This window comes from Musa acuminata, chromosome BXJ1-10 (assembly GCF_036884655.1).
Source record: "Musa acuminata AAA Group cultivar baxijiao chromosome BXJ1-10, Cavendish_Baxijiao_AAA, whole genome shotgun sequence".
Lineage (NCBI taxonomy): Eukaryota > Viridiplantae > Streptophyta > Magnoliopsida > Zingiberales > Musaceae > Musa > Musa acuminata.
Window position 1 is genome coordinate 21321136 of NC_088336.1, and position 13847 is coordinate 21334982.

Genomic DNA, 13847 nt, shown 5'->3' on the forward strand with positions numbered 1-13847 from the left:
TTTTAAAGTTTTTTTAAGGGCTTAATTTTCTTACTAAGTTATCGAAATTGAGAAATGAAACTTTAGATTGTGATGAAAACAATGCTTAAACAGCAGAAAAGCATATATCTATATAGCTCTTAGGGAATGGCTTCCAATGGTGTTTGCTTGAGCAGTACATATCATCTATAGGAAGGACTGGTGGGTTGCATGTCTCCATCGAAAGAGCTAATATCTAGCCACACGGTCATAATTGGACAAAAGAATTCCACTCTTCAAAGACATGAGAGAATCACTAGTGTCTACTGTGCCACATCCTTATCAAGTGTTTGAATGGACCTTTCTTAGCTGGAGAATAAGAACGAACCCTTGATTGAGTACGAATAATCACCGATCTGGTAGCACTTGTACTATCTTACTTTTAATAGTCACATGTATACAGGATACAATCTTAATAAATTCTCTCTTTTTTCGTTGTCACAGACACTGACTACTGATCATGTTTCAGATTCTCAGTATCGACGGCTAAAGTTCAAATAGGATCTCCACAAGGTGAGGCTCATCCAGAAAGTGTCTCGACGGAAGGCAGATGAAGAAGACGTTCTTCTGATATCAGGTGCCACTGCCTCGAAAAATCTGAACTCTTTCCACTCTTCTTATCAGATAGCAGTGTGCGACATGTAGAGCCAAGGAAACAGGAATCTAATGCATAGAGTTAGCCATGAGCAAGAAGTACGAAATGGGGCCGTCTTGGATTTGACCCTCGTTCTGACAGGTACATTGCTTTCTGAAATCCCTAAATATCTTCTTGTCACCTTCCTCACATTACATTTCCCTGAGCAGATTATAGCCGACCACATGCCGCAGCTTATTCAATGTCACCTCAAACATCCCCATCCATGGATAGATGACAATTTGGCTTTTCTTGGTGATGGCTTTTCTTTTATTTGAAGGGTTTGGATGGGAAAGTATTCATCCAAATTATTATATTAGATGAAGAGGAAGCAACCAAATAGCGGTAATGATTTGCTTTTATTTATTTATTTATGCTTCTCTTTCATCATTCATCAGAGTAAGAGCCGTCAACCTCTACATCAGCCAGCACCCATCCGCCACGCATATCTCGAGAAAGGTGCGTCCAAGATTCCAGCTTCCGGCCCTACCGTCTCGGAATCCTGCTTCAGGTAGGCGGCCGGGAATCTGACCTCTCTTATCGTCATCGCTATTCCATGAATAGAAGTGTTTGATGAAATGCCTCGCAGAGTTTTTCATTAGGGGTACTACTGTTAACACTGCATGAGTCGAACATCTTCCTTTGTTGCACTTTGAATGGTCCATAAAACGCACACCAACATCTTCCTTTATTCTTTTTATTTCTTTCTTCCTCTGAAACAAAAACTTATCCCTGTTTCAACGAGGGTGAGGTTGTGGTGTGATTTGTTTGGCTGTAAGCTTTCCACCTCTCTCTCGCCCTTTCGGATTGAAGTTTTCTGACACTCGTCCACCCAACCCACTGCCACCATCTTGTCAAAGATAGCCTACAAATAAATGAACAATTTGCTCTCTTTTGGACACAACATTAATACACCCATCTCAAAGTATATATGTACAATATATACATACATAAGTACATACCTTATTCTCTCATGTGGTCAAAATCATTTACACAGCTACTTGCCTTCCTTCTTTGCTTTCTTACCGTATGCAGCTTTCTCACCGTTGCATTCTTGCCATCAGAAAGTTCTATATAACAAGCCATACAACACTGCTACTGCTCCGGAGAGCTTCTTCCTTTTCCTTCTCTTCACCGTCTCTGCCTCTCTCTCTCTCTCTCTCTTTCTCTCTCGTCATGGCTTCGGCTGTCATCCTCCTCCTCCTCCTCTTGGCCTCGGCGGCGGCCGCCTCCGACTTGTACATCGTGACCGGCGGCGAGGGGAACGGAGCGCAGGCGTTCGGGCGGAGCGACGAGGAGGTGCGGTTGTTGTACCAGGAGTGGGTGGCCAAGCACCGGCCGTCCCGCAACGCGCTCGAAAACGGGGAGAGCCGGTTCGAGGTCTTCAAGGACAACCTCCGGTATGTCGACGAGCACAACGCGGCGGCCGACCGCGGGGAGCACGCCTTCCGCCTTGGCCTCAACCGGTTCGCCGACCTTACCAACGAGGAGTACAGGGCCAAGTTCCTTGGCCTCCGGGCCAGCGCCTCGTCGCGCCGCAGGAGGGCCTCGTCCGCCGGGAGCGACCGGTACCGGCTGAGAGCCGGCGATGACCTGCCGGATTCCGTAGACTGGAGGGAGAAGGGCGCTGTCGTCGGCGTTAAAGACCAAGGCAGCTGCGGTAGGTGCTGATAACTACTTTTCTTGCGCTGACTTCCAACTTTTTGTTCTTTGTTCTTTAGGCCTCAAGTCTCATCATGATATGCTTCAAGCATCAACTTAAATCTGACACAAGAAGCATGGATTTTGATCAAATGAATTTAAAGAACACTTTATTTTGTGGTCTAATTATAGTTTATAAAGATTGATCTGTTCATTTCTTTTGTGAAGTTCTCAAAATTTCCCCTTTCCTTGTGTTTAAACTTTTTGTTAGAAAGCATATGATTTTGCTGTTGATGACATAAATTTCTAAAAGCTACCGGACTTATTAGCTGGACTTTTAGATGATCTTCCGCTACATCACCTTCCTTTGTGTCAATTTTGCTAACTCAGGGGATTTATTTGCTGCTAGTGTTACACAAGTCACAAGTGTGTGAAATTAAGTTTGATGATGAGGAAGAAGAGAAGTGAGAAAAGAAACAATCACCGGTTTACATGCTGATGATGTAGTCTGTTCTTCTAATCTGATGGTGTTATAGGGAGTTGCTGGGCATTTTCGACCATTGCTGCTGTGGAAGGCATCAACCAGATCGTGACCGGTGACCTGATATCTCTCTCGGAGCAGGAACTGGTGGACTGTGACACCTCCTACGACCAGGGCTGCAATGGCGGCCTCATGGATTATGCCTTTGAGTTCATCATCAACAACGGTGGTATTGACTCCGAAAAGGACTACCCATACAAGGCCCGAGATGGAAGATGCGATACTTACAGGGTGACTTGTTGATTGTTCATTTGCCACTATTGTCGTCTCTTTGGTTTCCTTTGCTTTTTTGTGGATGGTGTTCTAACCATGGTTGGCGGTGCATGCCTTTGTCATGCAGAAAAATGCACACGTTGTGACAATTGATTCATATGAGGATGTTCCGGTTGATGATGAGAAGTCTCTGCAGAAGGCTGTTGCTAATCAACCAGTTAGTGTTGCTATTGAAGCTGCTGGCAGGGCATTCCAATTTTACGATTCGGTAATGATGCTGCAAGATAATGGAATTCTTTTAAAATTTTGTTGTCATTGCTTGAAGAGTGATCATTTAGTCCAATACCCATAAAAGCATGCAGTTTTATCTTATCATCCTTGATGTATACTTCCACATTATGATGAATTAAAATATAACTAGATCGAAATTTTTTAGCTCTTCCAGTTGAGTAGGTCAAATTTTCTGCATGTGACTCATGATGTGTTTCTTCTCTAGATATCCTTTTAATTGGAAGAATTTTGTGTGCTGCTTGAAATGACAGTTAAAGTGGACTAAAGAAATGATCCTTTTTGAGGATCTATGTTGATAATTTCATCTATAATGATTGATATGGAAGGTACTGCAAATGTTCTTTGTAAAATGCAATTGTTTTCTTTTCCATAAACAACACAAATGCATTCACTGGCATGGCCTGAGAATTACAATTTTATCAATTGTGAATTCGAATCATGGTTCATAGCCTTCTTGAAAATCTATGAGTGATTAAGATGATGCGATCCTTGCAGTGACAAAACAGGTTCCATTTAATGATGGCATGAACTTTCACTGTAGTTGTACAAGATTCTTTAGACTAGAAGTCCCTACTTCAATGCAGATCTTCATTTTGGATAAACCTTGCTCTTCATTTTTCTCAGGGAATATTCACTGGGTCTTGTGGGACTGATCTAGATCACGGTGTAACAGCAGTCGGCTATGGCTCTGAGAATGGCAAGGACTACTGGATTGTAAAGAACTCATGGGGTGAAGATTGGGGAGAGGATGGGTATATAAGGATGGAACGTAATATTGCATCTTCCACTGGCAAGTGTGGTATCGCTATGGAGGCTTCATACCCGATAAAGGAGGGACAGAATCCACCAAACCCAGGGCCATCACCACCTTCCCCTGTCAAGCCACCGACCGTCTGTGATGACTACTACACCTGCGAAGAGAGCACCACATGCTGCTGCGTCTACGAGTATGGAAAGTACTGCTTCGCTTGGGGATGTTGCCCTCTTGAGGATGCAACGTGCTGTGAAGATCACTATAGCTGCTGTCCCCATGACTACCCCATCTGCAATGTTCAGGAGGGCACTTGCCTACAGGTAACACCCTATGCTCAAAATTCACTGCCATAAATTTGCTCTGCAGACATTATGATTCAAGATCAGGGCCTGGAGCTGGTGATTCTTCATGAAACGCAGCATGTTTTGCTTGTCCTGATATTTACTATGAGAACTTAATACTGCCTTAACGCATAAAAACATCAAGGAGCCTGTTTATGTTGCTGTAAAGTGTTTTGGTATTGATGTTTTAGTGTCTAACTTGTCTATTTGATTTTATTAACAGAGCAAGAACAGTCCACTAAGTGTGAAGGCTTCCAAACGCACTCCTGCAAAACCCTACTGGGCTAATTCTGGCTCCGAGGGCAAGAAGAGCAGTGCATAAGGAAACATTGAGAAGGTGAGGAGTGAAAGTACAAGTTGATCACCAATTATGGCTATCCTTGCCTTCAATATGGACTTAAATCTGCAACAAGTTGCTGCAATGCTTATTCAAGATCTGATGCTCATGTTTATGTCTATAATCTCAGATGTTGGACTAAATAGATCATGGACCAACCGAATGATGATTTTACATTGCCTCACTTTCATTATCATGTAAATTATATGAAAAGGATTCCAAGTATCTTGGCTATAAATTTTTCTCCATGGTCTTCATATTTGTAGTGATACTATTAACATATAATGATAGCAAAGTTGTTCTTGTTACTTAAATGATCGAGTTGCATTGTGGCATGGTTTTGACTCTGTTGATGTGTGGTTGATCTGGAGACAATGATAAGCCAAGATTGTTGAATCTGCTAAATTTTATCCTAAGATGCTGACTTTGTTCCCTATAGTTGCTTGCCTGCATAGCTTAATTATCACTTAGGTGCATGCTATAGCCACCAGAATTGTTTAGTTATGGTTCTATATTCTTAAGCTGCACAATTTTAGTACTTCAGGCAACATGGAGATGTCCAAGGATGATAGAAGATGTTCTTCAAGTTATATTGGAGAAATATAGTCATAATGACAACAAAAATATATTCCTTGTCCTTAACCATCTTATCTCGTGGTTCTCAGTAATGCATGTCATATTACAAATCTGCTGCCTATACTGAATCATGAAACCTTTTAATTTAACTCCTTGGGAAGCAACTTTTCTTCTTAATGTTGGATATGGTGCACATTAGCCTTCTTTTGCCTAAGATTATTCATGAATTTCTATCCGATATTGAGTCTGATATTTCAGAGATTGAGTCTGATATTTACATACATCAAGCTTGTTCTGAGATAAATCCACTGCTCATACTGCATCATTAAAACCTTTTGAGCTCCTAGCATTGCAACTTTGCTGTTTAATATAGGATATGGGATGCATAAGCCTTTTTCAGCTACATATTCTTTCATGATATTCCATCTGTTTTGGTTTAGAATCTTCAACCTGAATCTGGCATTTCAACTTTGCATTAGTCAAATACTACAAAGCAGTTTTGGTTCATGAACTGCTTCCTACAAGCATCTTCAAACAACAGCAGAACCTTCACAGATTAAGAATATGCATTTATATTATTTAGTCTCATCACTCTTTCTCCATATGAGCTCCAAAGTGACCATGGAACTGGTGATTTGGTCAAGAGGTAGAATGTCATTCTTTCTCTTCTTGGATAAACTCTTGCATGGATCCTGTTCATATGTTCCATGATACAATCCATCAGGTTGGAATCTTTCAGCTTGACAGGGTATGTGGCAATGCTCTCACTGCAAGTCCAGTGAAGTGGATAATGGCCTTGCCCTCATCAATAATGTTAAGATGGGCATGACTACAGCATGTACATCTCTTTCAACCACTTGTTGGAGAGGAATTGAGATCTCTTTCAACCACAACATTGTGATTCCATATTATTGTACAATTGATGTATCTCAAGTTAGAGTTAATGTGTGTTAACTGTCATATAATATTTAATCCTAAGTTAATAATGCTTTTTCATCTAACTTATATGTACTGTTATAATCATCCTTTGCTTTCATTAACAATACTATGTTATAATCATCCTTTCATTAATTTGACCTAAAATGCTAAGTCCAAGTTTATAAGCTGATATATGCCTTTAGGGGCATATCATTGATAAATTATTGTCATTTGAGATTAATGATTCTTGAGAAGTAATAAGCATTTTAAACTCTACTAAAGATATTTATTAAATCCATCGTTGAATAGAGTAACATAATAAATATATATTTTTCAAATGTCATAAATAATATAATATTTTATTTATGCATCAGAAATAGAGTATATAGGTTTAACAATAGAATCTCTTAACATAAATTTTTAATCTTAAAAACTATTAAAAAAATTAAGAATAAATGCCAAAATGTTAGTGGGATTATATTTTAATGACTCGAATATATATTTGATATAAATTATAATTACTATAAATTCCGCCATGAACGCACAAACCATTAATGTTCTTCGTTACTGGTCGACGCAGCGCGGAAGAAGAAATTGCCTAGCAAATGAACCATCCAATTACCGGCGCCCCTTTCCAGGGGACTTGGGCCCGGTCCGTCGCTGAGGACGCTTCTCCAGACTACAATTCAGACGACGCAGTCGCCCGATTCTCAAGCTGGGCTGATCCCGGTTCGCTCGCCGTTACTAAGGGAATCCTCGTAAGTTTCTTCTCCTCCGCTTATTTATATGCTTAAACTCAGCGGGTAGCCCCACCTGACCTGGGGTCGCGGTCCGTGACATCGACTCACACCATGACTTGGGTCCTCGAGACCTCGCCCGGGTCCCAAAGGCACGACGTACAGCTCGCATAAGGCATCCACCACGCGTCGTGTTCGACAACCCAGCTATTCCATCGAAAACGGTAGATGAGATCAATGGTTTAAGATTGGGCGACACATGATCTAACGATCACAAAATAATAATACTGAAATTTTCTCGGGTCATTTACAAATCAAGTCCGGAGAAGATCCGAAACCAAACCTCAAGATTCAATCGACAGAAGTAGAGCAATACCTTACTCGATCAAATGAACTCCCGAATCTACATGTCTTTTGATTGGTGCTGACAAATATGTCGAATTAGGAAGCTGGTAAGATTCAGGGTATATTGACTGGGAATACGTTCATACCTCGATCGGACAAATCTTACTCGTCGGCGATCGCCAAGGAGCAGCCGTCTTCTTGTCCGGCGTCGGCTGGTCTGGCAACGTCCGCGCCGCATTCCTTCGCTCCGACGATGCTGTCTACGGTGACCTCGACGCTGTCTTTCCTCGTCCTCTCCTTGCTCCTCTCCGCGCCCGTCATCGCCGCCATCAGGGCCGTCTGAGGGCTCGCCAAGGAGCAATAACCGGCCAATCACCTCGCTCTAAAGATTGGTAAAATCATCATCTTTAAGGTTATTGCGGGCTCTGATCCCAAGATCAGGTTTTCTTGTTATTCTTTAATTATATTGCTTCTCTTCCTAATTCTTATTTGCTTTCTCTTTCTTTTTTGGAAGAGTTCCGAATAAGTAATCTGAATTGAGTTCGCCTAGTATTGCAATTTAGAGCTGTCTAATTGGGATGTGAAAGCTTCTGCTGCAATGATTGCATTGTCTCCTGACAAATGATACTTGTTCCATTTTGGGTTGTTGTTTTCTATTTCAGCAGAAAGAAGTGCAGATTATAATGTTAGAATTTCTTCTCTCCAGATTATAATGTTGATTAGAAAGAAGAGTTTATGTAATTTTGTGATGTATGTTCCACAACCTAGATTGAATGCCTAGATCTGCATTGCTATGGTTCTTTTCTTCTTATGCTGTGTGTTTCATTGATACATCTGAAACATGGCTCTGTAATGGATGATGAACAAATAAGTTGTTATACTTGTAATCTTTGTCAAAATCATCATTGGATTATCTAGTTGATGTAGTACATCCAAGAAATTTTAGAGGTCACATTTCTTTTCCCATTTGGGCAGTTCATGAGACTGAGGATTGTGTTGGTCTAATACCCCCTGGGAAGTATGAATGGCACACTGCACGGCCTGCTACAATGTGGAGCCCTGTTGAATGAACCCACAATTTTCCTTTAGAAAGAATGGAATGGATATAATTGATGATTTCAAAGTACTTAATAGCATTATTATTTGACACAAGTTTATCTTTGATTCTTTCGCCCACATAGTTTTTAAAACTGTTCATGTTACATATACTACAGATGATCAAATCATTAGTGGTTTGATTACCAAACATCCGATAGAAAATGAGCTGTGAGTTCATCCTATTTTTGTGGAAAAAATTGGAGTCAAGATGATATTTTGCATATGCAGTAAAATCTGATATTTTTATTATTCATTGGTTTTCTGCAAGAATAAAATGTTGTTTATCCCTCCTAGATTGTAACTTGATGATGCTTTGGGTGCTAATTCCCTCTACTACAAACATAATTATATGCTCTGTAGAAGCTCTATATTCACATGCAATTTTTGTACTTTGTTTATTGTAGACCAAACATGCATTGGCATATTCATTAGAATTCTTTATACTTCTGTGCTTTGCTTAGTTGGGGAAGTTAGGCACAACCCACCAAGGAAGCAAAAAAGGTCAGTCCGGAGACTATAGTTGGGGGATAGGAGATGACTTAGACCACGGAGTCAAATAAGATGGACCAAATCCACTTGATGACTTAGAGATCAGAAGAAGGTGTTTCAGCTTCAGGAAAAAAACAACCTAACTTCATGGGTCTCCATCAGAGCAAAGAAAAGAATGGAAAAGGGAGAAAGGAAGTAAGTTCAACTTTGCTCACTTTACATTCCATCATTCATTTTAATGTAATTAGTTGCAAGAAAAAAAGTTTCTTTATACCTCTGTGCTTTGCTTAGTTGGGGAAGGATTTTTTTCTTATGCAATTGCTCCTGCTTAATTTATGTTCATATTTGTATTGTGTAAAAACTGTGTTCTACTACCAACAATTCTTGGTGTATCTTATGACTTTATGCTAGCAGCAAGATGAACTTGAACTCCATAGAGGCAGATGATCTTGTATCTAACTAAAGACTCTCAAGTAGTAAGCCATGATTGATGAGAGATGGGTCCCAGAAAAGCAAATAAGGTAGTGCAACACTAACTAGATTCTCAAGATTGAGCAAACTGATGAATGGTTTCAATTCAACCAGCTATTTTTCTAACATGGCCTAATGCTTCAGATTCCTGCATTTAAATTCAGATATCAATTCAGCTTTGATTTGAAATAGAGAACTTTCCTTCCCCACCCCACAACCAAAAAGAAATCATTCACCAGATTGCTGAAGTAACTTCGATGTAAAGAATACATTCTGAGGTGATGTGAACCTATGGCTCTCAATCTTAGAAAACTTAAGATAGGGCACACATCAACTTGTTCCTAGTCAGGATTCTCAGGCATTCCCTGCAGAAATCTTTGTCAGATCACAGTTGTATGATGTCTTGCAAGGAATGTAGCAGGTGTGATTTCTGCATCAAAGGTTTGCGGTAACATAAAAAAATTGGTGAGAGACATGGACAAGATACCCTCTTGGATTCAGCCCCTTCTCTCTTGCTTTCAATGAAAGAAAAGGGCATAGTTGACATCAGAATATGGAACTGCTAGCATTGTGAGAACAGTTAATGAATCCTAATCGAGAACTCTTATTTTTCCCATGCTTGGGAGGGGAGGCCAGGGAAGAGGGCTGTAAAGATGCTCCTATTTCCATGGTGTATCAGGCAACATCAGAACTGTCAAAATCCATCATTAAGGTTGTATTACAGAGGGATACCATCCTTCACTCCCTGCTCATAAAGTTCTATTATTATAACATATTATCCTCTGTTATTAGAATGAAGAAAAATGTTATTATAATTATTCATGTTTGATGATAATTAATCAGAATGATAGTTTTTATAACTGTTGATAGTTAATTTATCAAGGATAGCAGAAACATATTATTTTTTTCGATAAATGATGAGGGAAGAAGATTGAGTTTATTTATTGTTTTGTTTGTAATCAGACAGGAAAAATACCTGAGTTGGCACCAATGCACAGCTACTGGTCAAGTGAAAGTTCCATGTCTGATAGAATTCTATCTGAAGCAACTACTGGTCAAACTAAAGAATTATGCATCATAAACCTACTTGAGAGCAGTAAGTCACACCCACATATGAATTATATTATGAGTTATATAATCAGATTATCAGGAAGCCAAGAATAAAATATTCTATTCATGCTGAAGGCATTTCCTACCTAAACAGCACTCTCTTGGTGATATAGCTGACACCTCTATATAGTAATGTCTGTAGTAAACTTGTAGAGTTTCTTGAAACTCACTATCTTATATCTCAATCATTCATTTGTTGATCTAAAGTGGATGAGTTGTGGTTAGGGATGAAATGCCAATTGAGGCATAACATTTGATTGGACATTTACGGATAAAGTATTGTTTTAATGTGGACTGTGAGAGCAATATCAAATCGAGACAAAAATAAATATAGAAAAATAAGTTGCTCAAATTAGATGCTCTCAATTTCCTTAGTATTACATCATAAAATCGTGTGTGTGTATATATATATATATATAGTGGAAACACAAAAATTAAATGGAAAAAAAATAAATGAAGGCTTTTCTACATTTCATTAATTAATCCTTTGTTTTCTTATGGTAGCAATTGAGCTGATGCCACAGCAACAGGAGACAGCAAACTACGAGGTGGGGGAAGCCAAGGAGGCGGTGGCAGTCTGGTTGGCGCAGAACACGTCGGCGGGGCCGCCGCCGATGAGGAAGTGACCAAGGCTGCGGGTGGCCGCCACCAGGTTATCCGGGCAGAGGAACTCGGCGCTGCACAGCTTCTCCACCTTTCGGGTGTAATCGTGCACAAGCACGTCCACGGGCGCCCGGGCGCTGGACCTGGCCATGACGGCGGCCGTGAAGATGGCCGACATCCGCCCAGGCTCCGCCGCGGAAAACCCCTTGGGCCCGTCGACGAGGATGACGTCCCAGGCCACGTCGTAGAGCTGGTTGGGGAGGTCGTTGATGGCGAGGGGGCAGTCGGAGAAGAGCAGGTTCTGCACCGGCCGGCACTGTCCTCGGAGGTGCTGGCGGGCGGCGGCAATGAGCTCCGGCATCTCGCGGACCTTGGTGGTGTAGGACACGTCGTAGGCCTCCAGCCCCGGGTTGCGCCCCTCAACGTGGGCGACGTAGTACTCGTTCTCGTCCACGAACACGGTGCGTCCGCCGTGGTTGAGAGCGCGCCACAGCGGCGTCTCGTGCCCGATCCCGAACACGAGGAGATTGCAGGGCCCCCGTTGCCGGAGCACCGCCGCGATCGCCCGTAGATCGCCCTCTGTCATCTTCCCCGTGGAGTTGGACGACACCGCGTAGTTGACGAGCGCGTCGTAGACGGGAGCCGGCAGCGGCGACGGCCCAGAGGAGACAGAGTTGGAGGATGTCACAGCGGAGGCAGAGGAGGTAGAGGAGGCGAGACCATTCAAACCTCTCCCAGTGGTGGTGTTGAGGAGAGTGAGCAGCGAGGCGAAGGTGAAGAACGCAAGGAAGGCGATGAGCCAAACGCGGTGGTGGTGGGAGACCAAAATTGAGATGGATGTAGTGATGCCATTGCCACTGCCTTGCTTGTTGGTGGATGATGGCTGCAGAAATATCAACTTTGTGCTGCTAAATCCCTTCATCCTGCAACTTCACCTCACTTGGAGAACAAAGAAAACCACTGCTATATCCAACTCTTTCTTTTCTTCCTCCCTCTCTCTATAAAAGAAGAGGGAGAAGTGGGACAGGAGGGGAAGGAGGAGAGAGGATGGTGACTTGCTATTGTTGCCTACTTCTTGTCCTATATATTCATTCCAACTTTGTTATAATTATTATTATTTAATATAAGAAAACCTGCAATTAGAACATCTGATAAATGGGGAGAGATGAGTTGTTGCTGTTGTTGTTGGACTGATGGAGAGTTGGGAGATGTGAACTGTGAGCAGCTGCTGGTTATGGTGGTTCCCTGTGTTATTATATTATATGCTCAGAGAGAGAGAGAGAGAGAGAGAGAGAGAAAAGGCAGAGGAATTGGATAGGAAGTGGCCATCAGCAGATAAAGCACAGGGGAGAAAGGAAATGGATTGTGAGACAAATTAAGATGGGTTGTGGCCATCACTGTGACATTCTTGGTGTCGAAGGAATCTAATTCCAAGGATTAGGAAGGCAAACAAGGAGAGAGGTTTAGGAGGAGGGTTCTTTTCCTTGTTGCTTACTGCAGGCAAATGATTTGAGAGAAAGAAGTTGCTGCTGCTGATACAAGCATTCTACACTGGAACTGATAGAAACCCTCCCTACCATCACATATCTAATCATAGATTGATGTATTTGTCCAGTGCCCATAAACTGCAATACTGGCATCTATGTATTTGTGGTCATTTCCTTTATAGACAGACCTAAACTAAATTTAGGTTTCTTTTTTTCCTCTATAGAATCCAGTGTTGAGTTTCCCATCAATACAAATAAATATTAGGATTTTCTATTCAGCAAAATAGTATATAATTTGCGATGATTATATACTATTTAGATCATGGCTATGTATAAACCATGCATATAATCGTCTTATATTAGTATTAACCATGATATTTCTCTTCACTTTAATTATGTATTATTTTATGAATAATATTTTCATCGATCTTTTCATTTTATAGAGTATAAATCTAGAATAACCAAAACTTTTGCTAAGAGAAATTTATTATTCTTCTTTTAGTTTCTATTAAAATTACATTTCATACATTCATCTTCAGTCCCATTCAATCTAACATCACCATTGCTAGTTAAAATCACTGAACAACTGTGAACTGAAACCATTCCATCAAATGAAGAAGATCCAAACTCATCTAATATCTGCAGTTCATATCATCATGGTTTGGTGATTTTGGTTGTCCAAAAGTCTTCTTTTCTTTGGTATAGTTAGGTGCAACCACAACCCTCCTTTTCCACCATCAAATTGGGTACAACAGACAGCTCTTCCATGCCAACTTTTTCCTGGCATTTCTATGGATCCAAGTCTCAGGTTGCAACACAAAAGGACCTCCTTTTTTAAAGCCTTTTACCTGCAATTATCATCATGAAGAGATTGGGACCTTTTCTTTGACCCTCAAGTGTTCCTGTGTTCTTCTGCAGAGCATCAGTTTGGTGACTTGTTGGAGTTGGATTATGATACAACCTAACTGGTGAGCTATTGTTTGCCTGTTGTAAGATTCCAAACTTAAAGGTTAGGCAAAGACTGTCCCACACACACACTGCAGGTGGTGGCAGACAAATAGAACTCGTTTCTGTGTTTGGGGACTCAATATTTATTCTCATGCAGATCTCATTTCATTGATAGATCACTCTCGAGGAAGAAGATATTATTTTCTGCCCCACAAATTATACACATAATTATTGATGCCTTAGTCGATCTTTGTTAACCTTATTTTATTGGAACTCAATATTTTCGTCGGTATTA

At 41.0% G+C, this 13847-nt stretch overlaps 2 protein-coding genes across 3 annotated transcripts; one reads left to right on the plus strand and one right to left on the minus strand.

Annotated features, from left to right (window-relative positions):
• The first annotated feature begins 957 nt into the window (after window positions 1–957).
• LOC135595453 (oryzain alpha chain-like) lies at window positions 958–5084 on the plus strand. 2 transcript variants are annotated; one of them, XM_065086373.1, is made up of 7 exons: window positions 958–997; window positions 1078–1163; window positions 1688–2312; window positions 2830–3065; window positions 3175–3315; window positions 3963–4412; window positions 4657–5084. In XM_065086373.1, the coding sequence occupies exons 1-7, from the start codon at window positions 973–975 to the stop codon at window positions 4753–4755; spliced, it is 1662 nt and encodes a 553-aa protein (XP_064942445.1). In that variant the 5' UTR covers window positions 958–972; the 3' UTR covers window positions 4756–5084. The 2 variants fall into 2 exon arrangements, with proteins under 2 accessions (XP_064942445.1, XP_064942444.1); XM_065086372.1 differs by having other exon boundaries at window positions 958–1163; window positions 1717–2312.
• A 5880-nt stretch (window positions 5085–10964) lies between these two features.
• On the minus strand, window positions 10965–12167 carry LOC135595454 (protein IRX15-LIKE-like). The gene has a single exon (XM_065086374.1). The coding sequence runs from the start codon at window positions 12037–12039 to the stop codon at window positions 11056–11058; it is 984 nt and encodes a 327-aa protein (XP_064942446.1). The 5' UTR covers window positions 12040–12167; the 3' UTR covers window positions 10965–11055.
• Window positions 12168–13847: the final 1680 nt, after the last annotated feature.